Source organism: Dipodomys spectabilis, unplaced genomic scaffold (assembly GCF_019054845.1).
Source record: "Dipodomys spectabilis isolate Male_0828 unplaced genomic scaffold, ASM1905484v1 ptg000273l, whole genome shotgun sequence".
NCBI lineage: Eukaryota > Metazoa > Chordata > Mammalia > Rodentia > Heteromyidae > Dipodomys > Dipodomys spectabilis.
This window is the reverse complement of record NW_024870950.1, coordinates 8825874-8841880: the sequence shown is the minus strand read 5'-3', so window position 1 is coordinate 8841880 and position 16007 is coordinate 8825874. Positions and strand designations below refer to the sequence as shown.

Genomic DNA, 16007 nt, shown 5'->3' with positions numbered 1-16007 from the left:
CCTCTCAATCTACTTCTGAGTAGCTGTGATAACACATGTGAGCCACCAGTGCCCAGTTGAACTTGCATCTTAATTTTGTGGTCCCATGTGTTTGTGTTTTCTTGTAGAGGTACTCAACACAGTGGATTTTGTTGCCCCTGATGACCGAGTAGTCTTCCGTACATGTGAAAGAGAACAGAGCAAGGTGGTATTCCAAATGGTAAGAAGTAAGAGATTTCAGTGCCTCAGGTTCACCTGAGAGATCTCCTTGTGCCAGTCAGTTTTAAATGCCTCGCCTATATTACACAGTGGTGGCTTCCTGAATAATTAGCTTGTGAGGTTGGAGGGGTGGGCAGTTGGTAGGATGCTAGCCATTGAGTGAAAGTGTTAGGTGCTGAGTTCTAGGCCTGGTCTCAGATGAAAACAAAAAGGAAAAGGAAAGAAAAATTGCTTGAACATTTTTCAGATTCACTCCTGTGGTTACACTATTGGAGTTTGTGAAAATCAAGCTGGTGCAGTGGGTTGCATGCCTCTAGTCTCCAGTTAATTTACTGAATTATAGCAATTGTTTTTTTCTTTTTTCTTTTTTTGCCAGTCCTGAGATTGAACTCAGGGCCTGGGCACTGTCCCTGAGCTTCTTTTGCTCAAGGCTAGCACTCTACCACTTGAGCCACAGCACCATTGATGGCTTTTTCTGTGTATGTGGTGCTGAGGAATTGAACTCAGGGCTTCATGCATGCTGGGCAAGTACTCTACCATTAAGCCACATTCCCAGCCTAGCAATTGTTTCTTTGGCATGACTTTATGCTTATTTTGTTAATCCCTGGTATTTCTTACTGAGATCATGGTGGTTGCTTTTGTGTAGCTACGGTCTACGTGTATTTCTTCAGAAGCCAAACTCTGGTGGCTCAAACCTGTAGTCTTAGCTACTCAGGAGGCTGAAATCTGAGGATTACAGTTCAAAACCAGCTTGGGCAGGGAAGTCCATGGGACTCTTAATTCCAGTTAAGTAGATGTGTTGCTTAAATGATCAATACCACCTATGAATGAAAAAGCCAAGTAAGAGCATGAGATACTGAATTCAAACTCCAGTAACAACACACACACACACACACACACACACACACACAAAGACAAAGGGAAAAGATATATGTTGGGTGCTGGTAGCTTCTAGCTACTCAAGAGGCTGAGCGGGACTCTGGTGGTTCACTCCTGTAGTCCTAGCTACTCAGGAGGCTGAGATCTGAGGCTCGAGGTTCAAAGCCAGCCTGGGCAGGAAAGACTCCATAAGACTCTTATCTCCAATTAACCACCAGAAAACCAGAAGTGGCACTGTGGCTCAAGTGGTAGAGCGCTCACCTTGAGCTGAAGAGCTGAGGGACAGTGCTGAGGCCCAGAGTTCAAGCCCCACGACCAACCAAAAAAAAAAAAAAGAGGCTGAGATCTGAGGATCTCAGTTCAAAGCTGGCCCAGGCAGGAAAGTCTGTAAGACTCTTATCTCCAATTAACCACAAAAAACTGGAAGTGGAGCTGTGGCTCAAAGTGGATAGCCTTGAGCAAAAGAAGCTCAGGGACAGTGCCCAGGCTCTGAGTTTAAGCCCTACAACTGACAAAAGAAAAGAAAAGGTTTATGTTAGTGTTGTAGGGAATAGTAACTCTTCTATGGCTTTAGGCATTTTTTGGTTTTTTCAATAATAGCTCCTAAATGACCTTTAGGTTTTTTAGAAATGGATAATACTAAGCACACATATGACAAATCACCCATAATTGTCAAATCTAATTAGTAGTTATCTGAATGTTCACTCTTTAAGTTTTGTGTTTTTTTCTACTCTACGTTGGAAAGTTACCATGACATTGATATATTGTGTAGCCCTTCCACGTCTATCTTTTTCTTTTGACAGTGAGCTAGTCCAGTGGACATGTGTGTGCCCAAGCATGTGCACACACATAAACTGTGTGTGTTAGAGACCTATGGTTGTGTTTGTATCTGTGTGTGTACCTGTGTCAAGGCAGTGATTGATACAGTGTCTTGTGTTCCTAGGGGACTTCAGACGCAGAGCGAGCCCTTGCCGTAGCCAGGCTTGTGTAAGTTCCTCCCTCTTTGGGGCTGCCTTTGTCACTCCAGTGAACTCTGAGGTCTTAATGAGGGGTGACCTTAGAGGTGACTTCTTCCTTACTTCCTCCTAGCCTTTTGTTTTTTTTTGGGGGGGGGGAGTACGGTCGTGGAGCCAGAACTCTGGGCCTGGACGCTGTCCCTCAGCTCTTCAGCTCAAGGCTAGCGCTCTACCACTTGAGCCACAGCGCCACTTCCGGCTTTTTTTCTTTTTGCTTATGTGGTGCTGAGGAATCGAACCCAGGGCCTCATGCCTGCAAGGCAAGTGCTCTACCACTGAGCCACCTTCCCAGCCTAGCCTTTCTGTTTCTATTTCAAGATCCCATATACCCGCTGTGGTTAGATCCCAGAGACCCTCTGTTTCGGGACCTGATTTTAGTGTTTATTCATGGGACTTTCTTTCCAGGGACTCTGCTGACTGTGAATCCTCAGGCTTAACTTTCATGAAGTGTACGTGTAACTCAGTGCTTCCCAGCACAGGCAGGAGAGTGCCGTGGTCAAAGAGATGGCCTTTTGAGATGGCCTTTTTGAGATGGCAGACCTAGACTGAATTTCTGGCTGTCCTCCTGCTTACTGTGTAGCCTTAGGTAAATTAATTAACCTCACTGTGAACTTAGTCACCTTATCTATAAAATGATACCAGAAGTACTACCAGCCTCTGGCATTCTAGGGAGTGGGAAATGAAAGAGTGCATGTTATACCATGTGGCATACTATGAATGCTTAGTGATGGAGTTGGCACTAGTACCTTGCATCAGTAATCCTAGGCACTTGGGAAGCTGAGATCTGAGGATCCTAGTTTGAAGCTAGCCTGAACAGGAAAATTTTGCAAGACTCTTTATCTCCAAGTAAAAATCCAAAAGCCAGAAATAATGCTATGGCTCAAGTGGTAGCGCACTAGTCTTGAGCAAAAAAAAAAAAAGCTATTGGCCAGTGCTCAGGCCTCAGTATCTGCACCAAAAAACAGAGAGCGGGGCACTGGTGGCTCATTCTATAATCCTAGCTACTCAAGAGGCTGAGATCTAAGGATCACAGTTTGAAACCAACCCAGGCAGGAAAGTCCATGAGACTCTTATCTCCAGTTAACCACCAGAAAACCAGAAATGGTGCTGTAGCTCAAGTGGTAGAGCACTAGCATTGAACAAAAGAGCTCAGGGACAGTGCCAAGGCTTGGAGTTCAAGCCCCACGACAGAGAGTGGGGGGAGAGGAAGCGTGGCAGGGAGGGAGTAATTGTTAACTGTTGTTATTGATGATAGATTGGGAACAATCCTAGGCAGTCATTACTGCCGATCTCAAGCTGTTAACTAAGTCTAAATCAGAGGATGAGGTTAGGGTCCTTTCCACATCTGAGAATTGTAAGGCAGCAGTGCAGCTCAGAAAATGAAGGCAGTCCAATCACTTCTGCCAGGAAGCAGTGCTCTGACAAGAGACTCAGTGCTCATGTCAGTCTTCTGCATTGACAGATGACTTTTGCTACTCTGACCCTGGGATCAAGTTCTGCATCACTCTGTATTTGAATCACTTTATTTAATCCCAATATAACAAAGTCCCCTGCATCCAGCTCTTCATAGATGTGCGTATATTAGGTCTCTCCTAGGAAATATGGTTTGGATGAGGCAATCACACATTTTAGGAACAGGTTTCTTTGATGATTTTCAACTTCTGTCACTGAGTGTTGGTGTGTTTTGTAGGCTCAGGGACATGGTAAGAGGTTCACAAGCAGAGACAGCCTTCTTGTCTTTGACTTTATCTTTTTCCCTCAAGTTGAACGCTTATTACCTTTTCTCCATTTTCATTTTTCAGAGAAAATGATGTTGCTGGTATTGATGTCAACATGGGCTGTCCAAAAGAATATTCTACCAAGGTAAATTTTTTTTATTATTATTTTGTTGTTGTTAGTCATGGGGCTTGAACTCTGGTCCTGGGCACTGTCCCTGAGCTCTTCAGCTTAAGGCTAGTGCTCTACCACTTTTTTTTTTTTTGGTTGGTCATGGGGCCTGAACTCTGGGCTTGGGTGCTGTCCCCGTGCTCTTCAGCTCAAGGCGAGCGCTCTACCGCTTGATGAGCGCTCTACCGCTTGAGCCACAGTGCCACTTCCGGTTTTCTAGTGGTTTATTGGAGATAAGAGTTTCACGGTCTTTGCTGCCTGGGCTGGCTTTGAACTGTGATCCTCAGATCTCAGCCTCCTGAGTAGCGAGGATTATAAGCGTGAGCCACCGGTGCTTGGCTGCTCTACCACTTTGAGCCACAGTGCCACTTCCAGTTTTCTGGTGGTTAATTAGAGATAAAAGTCTCTTGGACTTTCTTCGGAGGCTGAGTTTGAACTGTGATCTTCATCTCAGCCTCCTGAGTAGTTAGGATGACAGGCGTGAACCACTGTTGCCCAGCCCAAGATAAACTTTTTATTCCTCACAAAAAACCCTCAGGATTAAAGTAGATTAAAGGAGATTAACAAAATAAGACTGGGGGGGAAGGGGGAGGAGGACTGCGTGGGGGAAGGGAGGGGAGTATGGGAAGGGATGGGAAAGGGAAACAAAGAGGAGGCAACAATGCTTGATAAGAAATAAACTCATTATCTTGCCCAAGTAATTGTAACTCCTCTGTACAGTATTCTCACACAAAAAAAAAAAAAAACAAGATAAGACAACTAAGTAGACTTACCTAACTCTTTATAAGATCCTGTGCTGGGTGGGCAAGATGCTCAAAAGGATATTATTACATCAATGGACAAAGTTGGAAAAGAGGCTCTGAGAATTATGGTTCAAAAATACTATAGGTAAATTTATGAGTTGCTAACTCTTTTTTGTGGTTATATAATGGTATATTACCATTCTTAGAAAATATGTACTGAATGGCCTGAAAGAATGTCTCAAGTGATAGAGTACCTGTCTAGCAAGCACAAGAACCAGACTTCAAATCTTAGTATGGCAAAAGCAAACCTACAAAAGTAGGTGCTGGTGGCTCACACCTGTAAGCCTAACTACTTGGTAGGTTCAGATCTGAGAATCACAGTTTGAAGCCAGCCTGGGCAGGAAAGCCCATTATATTCTTTTTTTTTTTTTGTCGGTCATGCAGCTTGAACTCTGCGTCTGGGCACTGTCTTTGAGCTTTTCAGCTGAACAAGCACTTTACCATTTTGAGCCACAGTGCCACTTCCGGTTTTCTGGTGTTAATTGAAGATAAGAATCTCAGGGAGGGGCTGGGAAGGTGGCTCAGTGGTAGAGCACTCGCCTTGCATGCCTGAGGCCCTGGGTTCGATTCCTCAGCACCACATAAGCAAAAAGAAAAAAGCTGGAAGTGGCGCTGTGGCTCAAGTGGTAGAGTGCTAGCCTTAAGCTGAAGAGCTGAGGGACAGCGCCCAGGCACAGAGTTCAGGCCCCACGACCGGAAGAAAAAAAAAAAAAAGAATCTCAGGGACTTTCTTGCCTGGGCTGGCTTTAAACCACAATCCTCAGATCTCAGCCTCCACAGTAGCTAAGATTATAGGTGTGAGCCACTGGCATCTGACCAACTCCATGATATTCTTACTGTTATTTATTTATTTATTTATTTATTCCAGCCCTGGTGCTTGAACTCAGAGTCTGGGCACTTTCCCTGACCTTTATTTGCTCAAAGCTAGCACTCTACCATTTGAGCCACAGCACCACTTCTAGCTTTTTCTGCTTATGTAATACCAAGGAATTGAGCCCAGGGCTTCAAGTACTCTACCACTAGGACACATGCCCAGCTCCTTATCTCCTATTTAAAAAGCCAGAAGTAGTCCTGTGGCTCAAGTGGTAGAGAACTAGCCTGAGTTTAAGTCCCAGTATTGACAAAGGAAAAAAAAAATTAAGTCTTTAGGGGTAAAGGGCTATGATATATAAAACTCACTGTCAAATGACTTAGAAAAAAATTTATACACCTTCCCCCATTTATATTCTACATATAAGTATGTATTTTGCCAGGGGTGGTGTTATATACATGTAATCTCAGCATTCAGAAGGCTGGGGCAGGGGCTGGAGTAGAATGCTAGCCTGGAGCAGAAAAGCTCAGGGACATCACCGAGGCTCAGTGCAGGCCCCAGGATTGGCACCAAAAAAACAAAAAGACAAGAGGATGTAGGCATGGAAATATGGCTCACTGGTAGAGCTCTTGTTTAGAATGTATGAGGCCCAAACTTGGATCTCTAGTACTGCAAAACAAAACAAAAATAGAAGACCCAATATAAACATCTGAATTGTCATATCAGAAGTGATCAGATTGGAGTGTGGTCCAGAGAAAGGAGTAGATTTAGAGGGATTTGAGAGGAAAAAGTGGTCCATGAAGAGGAAATGTGGGGTCCTCCAAGCAAAGGGAGAGGCCATATGCAGGGGCCTGTTGTCCTGCATGAGGCTGAGAGAGAACTGAGAGTAGCTTGATTAGACCAGAGCACTGGGGGAAAAAGAGCTGAAGAGGAGGAAGAGAAAGCACAGGAGGAAAATCATGGTTAGGGTCAAGTCAGCTGGACCTGTGCATTAAATACTTTTGACCTTTTTTGAAAAGAGGAGGCATGTGATTAGACTGCTTTAGAAACATGAATCTGGATATCATCTATCTGGTGGATTAGAATAGCAGGAAACTAGAGGAAGGACAGAGACATAGGAGATGCATGCCTGGGGATCAGAGTGATGTCTTCTAGAACTCATCAAATTTTCATCTTTGATATTGTGAACATGGATGATATCACCTTCTTACTTGGTGAGGAGAAATGCCAGTTGTAGGCAGCTTTGGTTACCAAGTTGTCATTCTGTAGGGAGGGGCTGTACTCCCTCAGCTGTAAGAAGGCATTCTGTGTGCTTCTCCCTAGGGAGGAATGGGAGCTGCTCTGCTGTCGGACCCTGACAAGATTGAGAAGGTAAGTGCTGCATAGTAAAAAGTAAGGTCCTTGAACATGTCTGTGAACTAGAGCTCACAGAGTTCCCAGAATGCCTCCTCCTCGTACTCCAGATTTGTTGAAGTCTATCTAGGGGCTTAGGATTTTTTTTTTTTTCCTGGTTCTGGGGCTTGAATTTAGGGCCTGGGCACTGACTGTGAGCCTCTTTGTCCTGAAGGATAGCGCCCTACCCTATGAACCATAGTGCCACTTCCAGCTTTTTCTGAGTAGTTCATTGGAGACAAGAGTCTCACGGACTTTGTTGCCCAGGCTGGCTTTAAACTGCAATCCTCAAATCTCAGCCTCCTGAGTATTTTAGGATTACAAGTATGAGCTACTGGTTGGCTTAGGATATTTTTTTAAATGCTTCCCAGTGATTCTGATATGTAATTAGTTGAATTAGCCTATGGCAGCATTGAGTTTGGTAAAAGTCTGGAGCTAGAGATCTATCACTTGAAAAGCAGAGAGTCTGAGGTCTGGGCTAGAGCCTCTTCTGTATTGCTCCTCTCCCTTCCAGGATGTTCATTAATGAAGAGCAGAGGCCAGATTACCTTGGGTGAGGATGAATTCAGTGATGGGTATGGGTGTGTGTGTGTGTGTGTGTGTGTGTGTGTGTGTGTATGTGTGTGTGTGTGTGTGTGTGTGTGTGTGTGTGTGAAAATGGGTGTCTACTAGGGGAATGGAGGAACGTAGCAGGGGGATTGAGTCTACCTTTGAGAGCAGGTCAGCCAGGGTCATATGAGGCAGGTGTCCCTTGGTAATTCTGCAGACAGGTTTAATGATGGCTCTGGGGATAGGTTGGCAGTTGCCACTCAGGGTTGTGGGCTGCCTGTGCAAATAGAGGTGACATTTCTGCCACATTGTACTGCCTTTTACTTTCCTTTCCCAACCCACCAGCTCTTAATCTGTTGGTCCTTTTAGCTTCTCTTTTCCTTTTCATTCCTTTCCTTGTCTGGGCTTCAAGCTCTTGGTGTTTCCCATAGGCTGGAACAACTTGGGACTTAGACCCACTTGTGCTGGAAATGCTGGCTCAATTCTGTATATCTCTGTTCAGTGTCTCTGGGATGTAGGAGGAACACTTGTGTGCCTTCTTATTTTTCCTATGTGTGGCTACAGATATGTCCCTCTAATCTGTCTCTAACGTACCTTTACCATTTTAGAGTAGTTTCTTTTTCAAAGTGGCATGTAGACATTGTGTCTTATTGTTTTTCTCCTAAGAATGTCCTCTTTAGGCCTCACTATGTGTGAGTATCTAGAATCCTGTATAATTTGTCATATCTCAGTGCCTTTTAGTTTTAATTTCTGCATATCAGAGACAACATATGCCATTCGTCTCTCTGAGCTTGGCTTTCACACTCACTGATTTGTTCTAGTTCCATCCATTTCCCTGTAAATGACATAATTTTATTTTTTCTAATGGCTGTGTAAAATTACATTGTGTATAGGTACCCCATTATTTGAATCCACTCATAAATTGTGGGGTATCTGGGCTGTTAACATATATTGCCTATTGTGATAGTGAAGCAATGAACATGTATGTGCAAGTGCCCTTATCATATCCTGGCTCATGATGTTCAGGGTAGATGCCCAGGAATGTTATATCTGGGTCGTAGGGAAGATCTATATTTAGTTTTTTGAGAAACCTCCAGACTGCTGTCTAGAGTGGTTGTACAAGTTTACATTCCCATCAATAGTGTAGTAGGATTCCTTTTTCTCCATTTCATTGCCAAAATTTGTTGTTTGAACAGAAATTTTGATGAAAATACTTAGAGCTGATAAAAAGAAGTTCTATAAGGGGCTGGGAAGGTGGCTCAGTGGTAGAGTGCTTGCCTTGCACACCTGAGGCCCTGGGTTCAATTCCTCAGCACCACATAAGCAGAAAAAGCTGGAAGTGGTGCTGTGGCTCAGGTGGTAGAGTGCTGGCCTTGAGCTGAAGAGCTGAGGGATGCACTCAGGCCCAGAGTTCAGGGCCCACGACTGACAAAAAAAAAAAAAAATGTTCCATAATCAGAGCATTGGATCAGACCAACTGAGCACTTGCGAAGGAACTAGAAACATTACTGTGACATTTTATGTCACAGACATAAATAAAATAAAATTAATTTAATAAATGTCTCTGGACATTTTATTTTGTTTATTGTACTGATGGATCTGTTTTTGGTTGTTTTTTTGTTTGTTTGTTTTTATTGGTCCTGACATTTTATTTTGTTTATTGTACTGATGGATCTGTTTTTGGTTGTTTTTTTGTTTGTTTGTTTTTATTGGTCCTGGGGCTCAAACTCTGGGCCTGGACACTGTCCCTGAGCTTCTTTTGCTCAAGACTAGTGTTCTACCACTTGACCCACAGTGCCACTTCTGGCTTTTTCTGAGTAGTTTATTGGAGATAAGAGGCTTTCCTGCCTAGGCTGGCTTTGAACCACGATCTTCAGATCTCAGCCTCTTGAGTAGGTAGGATCACAGGCATGAGCCACCAGTGCCTGGCTCTGACCTGTTTTTCTTAAACAGTTCACTTTCTCTCACCCTTTAAAAGGTGGTGCCCCTTTACGCCCTCAGGATGACCTAGGACCTTAAACTCAGTCTGTTGCCTGGGGCAGCACCTGGGGACTGGTCCTTCCTGTCTGGCAGTTGTTCATGGGCTAAGAAGCCTTGTCTTACTCTTTTTTTTTTTTTTTCTTCTTCAGTCCTGGGACTTGAACTCTGGGCCTAGGCACTGTCCCTGAGCATCTTTTGCTCAAGGCTAGCACTCTACCTACCACTTGAGCCACAGTGCCTCTTCCTGCTTTTTCTCTGTATGTGGTACTGAGGAATCAAACCCAGGGCTTCATACATGTGAGGCAAGCATTCTACCACTAAGCCACATTCCCAGCCTCTTGTCTTAACTCTTGAACTGTCCATCTGTCAGCCCTGTCTCTTGGTCTGGTATGTGCTAGAGCAGTGGTCTGACTCTTCCTTAGAGAAAGTCCTCTCTTGGTTCTAGCAGCCAACAATCTGCTCCCTTTCCTATCTAAAATTAAGACTGGTAGCAGCTGCCTGGGTATGCCTTCTGCTCTGCTAGACAGAGGTCCAGTTCTTGGCAAAGAGCTCTTACCAGGTTGCCTAGTCCAATATTTTTGATTCAGGGAGAAGATAGCAATGCCATAGACATTCAGTGTTATCTATGTCTCCTTTGATCTTTGCTCATGTGTGATCATGTCTTAGTATCTCCCTGATGTTTTCCTGTGACTTCTTAATATCTCCCCCCTCCTCCCTCTCTCCCTCTCTCTCCCCTCTCTCTGGCAATTCTTTGTAGTTACTATGGAATAAACAGTTTTTAATGTATTTTTTTTCCTTTGCTAGTTTCATCTTAAATACCTGAAAAGAGGGATTCCTGAGGACAGAGCCATGCCCTTAGAAACCTTCCTGCTATCTCACTCTGCCAGTCCTGGGACAGCATTCAGGGAATATTTCCTTTCCTTCATTCAAGAAGACAGCTGTGAGCATGTCTTAACCAGAGATAGGCCTCAGAATCATACTGAGGATAGAGGGCATTTGGCAGAGTCTATGGAAACATACATTTTAAAACCCAGCCCCTAAAGACTCATTCAGGAAATAATGGAGTAGAAACTAAGAGTTTGAGTCTTTTAAGCTCTCCAGGTAATTTTGATTCTAGCCTTGAAAAGAATCAATTGTATAAAACATAAGAATGCCAGTAGATGTAAGAATGCCAGTAGGTTCTCCTCCCCACCCCCTCACTTTCTACCAGGCAGGAGATTGCTGGGGCTGAGCCTCTAACATACAACAAGGGCAGTGTTCTTGTATTTAGAGACTATATGTATATGCACACAGCAGATACATATATGTGCTCTCACTTATACAAGCTGTCCATGCTACTGGAATGCTCAGATCTGTAGCAATATTAATTAGTCCAAGCAGTATGGCAGTTTATTCCAGAAGAGGTAGGTGCTCTTGATTCTTTTCTTTGCAGATCCTTAGCACACTTGTTAAAGGGACTTGTAGACCTGTGACCTGCAAGATCCGAATACTACCTTCGGTAAGAATGGTGTATGACATTTGATATTCTCATCTCTCAGGTGATGATAGATTTGGGGATGTGAATGGTTTGTGAGGCATTGAATTAAGTTTGGTGGAGGGAGTAGAGCTAAGCAAACTTAAGGAACTGGCATCTGGTCCTCTGGGGCCTCAGTAACCACCCTGTGCTGTCCTCTTCCTTAGCTGGAAGATACCCTGAGCCTTGTAAAGCGAATAGAGAGGACTGGCATTGCCGCTATTGCAGTTCATGGAAGGTGAGTGGTTGCCTTTCTAGTGACTGAGTAGCAGGAAGAATTATCAGGCCATCTTCACAATCCCTCACTAGACTTCAGGTGATATCTAGCCTTTTTCCTATGTATTTGGCCTACTTCTGCCTAGCTCTTTGGCATCTTTTGAGTCCAGAGGGCATACAAACTCAGCGTGCATTTTCTGCATGGACTTATGTTTATCTGTGTTTTATCATTTAGTACCTACTAGTGGCAGCTACTACTCCAAGCTTAGAGACAGGAGAGGAAGGATATATATGTAGTAGATCTGTATTATTTTGCTCAAAATTGTATCTTGCAGCCAGGAAATGGTGGAATTAGAACTTGGACCTATTTTCTCTTTCTCTTTTTTTGGGGTGTGGGTATATAGAGGGAACTGGGGATTTAGTCCAGGGCCTTATTCTTGTACACCTTCTTTTTTTCATTTTTTACTTTGCTTATTTTTTTTAAACTGGATTTTAAAAAAAAATTTTAATTGAGAAAATACCATACAGACGGGTTACAATTACATGGGCAAGGTAATGAGTGCATTTCTTTTATTTATTTATTTTATTTTTTTGTTGGTCGTAGGGCTTGAACTTGGCTTGAGCGCTGTCCCCCAGCTCTTTAGCTCAAGGGGAGCACTCTACCACTTGAGCTACAGTGCCACTTCCGGTTTTCTGGTGGTTTATTGGAGATAAGAGTTTCAGGGACTTTCCTGCCGGACTGGCTTTGAACAGCTCTCAGCCTCCTGAGTAGCTAGAATTGATTACAGGTGTGAGCCACGGGCACCCGGCTGAGCATTTCTTATCAAGTATCTCCTCCTTTGTTTCCCATTCCCATCCTTTCCCATCTCCCCCTTTCCCCCCCACCTTCTTTTTTTTAGTCAGGGTCTTGCTAGTCCAGGCTGGTCTTGAACTCACAATCCTTGTGTCTTAGCCTTTAGAGTACTGGGATTACAGGAATGTGCCAACACACCTGAATGAATTCTGTTTCCTTTGCACTTCATTGAACAGCAGTTTCTCCCTTAAATGACCCTAGGCACATGGCTGTTTTTTAAAGGCAGTCCTCTTTTCTCTATCCTTGGTGGACTGCCTAATTGCTTTAAACAGTCCTTATATCTGTACCTCATGTGCTTTTTACAGAGAGCTGACGTGTTTTGATTTCCCAGTCAAATCTGCTTCCTGTTGTCAGGATGTCCCTCTATGCACAATCCCGGTCAGTAGACTGGCTGGTGATCTTTTTAAATGATTCTTCTTTTGGACTCAACAGTCTTATAGGATAACCCAAGTTGCTTGTGTCTATTACAGCATTTTTTTTTCCTCTCTCTCTCTGTCTTTTTTTTTTGTCAGTCATGGGACTTGAACTCTGGGCCTGAGCGCTGTCCCTCAGCTCTTCAGCTCAAGGCGAGTGCTCTACCACTTGAGCCACAGAACAACTTCCAGTTTTCTGGTGATTAATTGGAGATAAGAGTCTCATGGACTTGCCTGCCTGGGCTGGCTTTGAACCATGATCCTCAGATCTCAGCCTCCAGAGTAGCTAGGATTACAGGTGTGAGCCACTGGCACCTGGCTATTACAGGATTTTCAGAATATACTTAAAACTCTGACATAGAAAAGCAGAGCTGCTTGAGTGAAAGGAAGGGGAAATGAGAGCTGCACACATGTGTGTAAGCTCCTCACTGAGACAGCGGGCTTTAGACTCTCAACAGCCTGGTTTCAAATCTCAGTTCTGCAGCTTGGAGCAGTCACTTAACCTCTTTGAGTGACACATTGCTCATTTGGAAATTAAGACAATTTCTACTTCATAGGCTTGTGATGAACTTTTGACAATACAAAACTAAAGCCTTGCATATAGCATTCTTAGTACACAAAGCTGTTGGAGTTAGCAGAATTGCGAGGCACTAAGAAGACAGATTTGGCTGAATTTAAGAAAGACTTTCTGATTATTAGAGCTGTTGAGGATGGTCTAAGGTGAGGCCCTTTGTGTCCCTAGGATTTGCTTAGTCATGCTGAAAGCCTTCTTGTAGTTGACCTTAGAAAGAGGATTTACGGGTTCTGTCCTGCTGCCCCTGGGGCTTGTCGTGACAGCTATAGTCTGTGACCTGCCCTGCCACCCTGGGTGGGAGGCCTACCCTGTGTCAGGTGCTTCTCCCCAGGATCAGCTGTGCAGTTTGGCCTTGGCCCAGGCAGCTGTGTGGGAGTGGCCTATCTGAGCAGTGGCAGCTGTCCCAAGTCCCTTGGGGGGAGGGCAGGACTGGGGCAGTACAGGGAGCATTCTTACAGCACTGTCTTTCATTTCTGGCAGAGACTAGGGAAAGCTAGGGGAAAGCAGCATGACCTTGGGAGCTGGGCCACCCACATTAGTCCCCAGCAGCGGTGTCTCATCTGTAGGCTCCTGAGAGCTGACCTTATTCTTCCTGGCATGGACTTATGCAGCCCCTGCCCCTTAAGATAGAGTTCTTCCCTCAGAGGTCAGGGAGACCATCCCCAATCTGCCTGAGATCGCCACATGGCTGCCTGATCTTGAGGTTTAGTAAGGAGGATAAGATTTGGCTAAGGTAATCTGGTGTGAGTAATGACATGGCCTTTGGTCCTTAGCCCTTATCCCCTCTCTTTATCTCCAAGGAAGCGGGAAGAGCGACCTCAGCACCCTGTCAGATGTGAAGTCATCAAAGCCATTGCTGGAACCCTCTCCATTCCTGTCATAGCCAAGTAAGCCTCCCTTCTTCCATATTTACTTTTGTTTATGCTTTACTTTGTCAGAAAGGACTTGAGTTGACATATAAAAATGAAATTAAAGAGCATTTAAACAGGCTGGGTGCCAGTGGCTCATGCCTGTAATCTTAGCTACTCAGGAGGCTGAGATCTGAGGATCGTGGTTCAAAGCCAGCCCAGGCAGGAAAGTCTGTGAGACTTTTTTTTTTTTGGGTCCAGTTGTGGGGCCTGAACTGTGGACCTGGGCACTGTCCTTCAGCTCTTCAGCTCAAGGCTAGCACTCTACCACTTGAGTCACAGTGCCACTTCCGGCTTTTTTCTTTTTGCTTATGTGGTGCTGAGGAATCAAACCCAGGGCGTTAGGCATGCAAGGCAAGCACTCTACCACTGAGCCACCTTCCCAGCCCGTCTGTGAGACTTTTTTTCTTTTTTTTTGGTTGGTTGTGGGGCTTGATCAAACTCTAGGCCTGAGCGCTGTCCCTCAGCTCTTCAGCTCTACCACTTGAGCCACAGTGCCACTTCTGGTTTTCTAGTAGTTTATTGGAGATATGAGTCTCATGGACATTCTTGCCCAGGTTGGCTTTGAACCGTAATCCTCAGATCTCAGCCTCCTGAGTAGCTAGGATTACAGGTGTGAGCCACCAGCAACCTGCTAAGTCCATGAGACTCTCATCTCCAATTAACCACCAGAAAACCAAAGTGGTTCTGTGGCTCAAATAGTAGAGCTTTCCCCTTGAGCTGAAGAGCTGAAGCACAGCACCCAGGCCCAGAGTTCAAGCCCCACAACTGACAGAAAAAAAAAAAGCATTTAAACAACAACTATACCTGTGATGAGTCCCAAGCTACACATCATCAAAGCATTATGGCTCAGGGAACATAAGGCAGGACATGGAAATCTAGACAAACATTCTAAGCAGCTATAGGACCAGGAACCTGGACTGGCAGGTGAAAAGTCCCAATAAACAGCCCAAAGGTTTTTACTCCTAGACCATGTATAGTTACCATTGGGAAACTGGCCTTTGTAGGCTAGCTGGGAGCCTAGGCCAGCCTTGTAGCTTAGGATGGCACAGAGACTCAGGGAACTTAGAGGGTGGGACCAAGCAAGCCCTGACAACAGATATGCCAGAGTATAAGGGTAAGGGTGGTAGTCAGGCCCTCTATTCCCCAGGTAAGATATTTAGAGATGGTTTGCTGAGTGAAGTCAGAGTTACTCAAGACTTTGAAGCCTGTTGCTTCTGCTACCATATGAGAGTCCTCCCTACATGGCAGTCTCTGAACTGTGGCTACCACCTGACTCCTAATGAAACTGATGAGGACAGAGTAGTTTCTGAGAAGGTCCTTGGAGCAGCATAGTGGTAAAAGGGGAATTGTGACTAAATGGGGTCTCCTTCCTTTCCCTCATGATCACCAGTGTATCCCAGTCTTCAGAGTTTTGGCCCTGTCCTTAGAGAGGGTATAGGAGGCTGCTTAGCTCTCCTGTGGCCCCAACACTTGGGCACTGTTTTAGATGAGGGAAAAGGAATGTAAAATTTCTAGACTTACCTGTTAAATGCTAGGCATAGTTCAAAGTACTTTACATATTTTGTCTCACCTACTGTTCCAAACTTCATAATTACAAGCTAACCTTTGCTGAGGCTCTGATAGATGAAGAGGTCATACTACTCATGAGTGGCAACTGTGGGATTTGCCTTTCTTCTGAAAATGCTGGTAAGTTCCATGCCTTAGACACTCGTCCTTGTTGATTTATAGTGGTGGATCTCATGACCACATCCAAAAGCATTTGGACATAGAGGATTTTCGACGAGCCACAGCGGCCTCTTCAGTGATGGTGGCCCGATCAGCCATGTGGAACCCCTCTATCTTCCTCAAGGATGGTCCTCGGCCCCTGGAAGAGGTCATGCAGAAGTATATCAGATATGTACGTATGTGTACTTATTCAAAGCCATCATTTCTCACTATCCGCCAAGGTCTTGCCAAGAGCACTTTGTGGGGATCTCCAGGTGCCAGCAGCCCCTATTGCTCCTCCTGTTGTT

General features: G+C 44.7%; 1 protein-coding gene across 3 annotated transcripts in view; it reads left to right on the top strand.

Moving 5' to 3' along the window:
- The window catches only part of Dus2 (dihydrouridine synthase 2), a 41403-nt gene that overhangs the window by 15405 nt on the left and 9991 nt on the right, over nt 1–16007 (top strand). For all 3 annotated transcript variants that reach the window (XM_042700628.1, XM_042700627.1, XM_042700629.1), the window contains 8 exons: nt 108–199; nt 2021–2064; nt 3896–3956; nt 6918–6965; nt 10948–11013; nt 11196–11266; nt 13885–13971; nt 15724–15892. In XM_042700628.1, coding sequence (XP_042556562.1) covers nt 108–199; nt 2021–2064; nt 3896–3956; nt 6918–6965; nt 10948–11013; nt 11196–11266; nt 13885–13971; nt 15724–15892 — 638 coding nt within the window. The remainder of the gene's footprint in view (nt 1–107; nt 200–2020; nt 2065–3895; nt 3957–6917; nt 6966–10947; nt 11014–11195; nt 11267–13884; nt 13972–15723; nt 15893–16007) is intronic.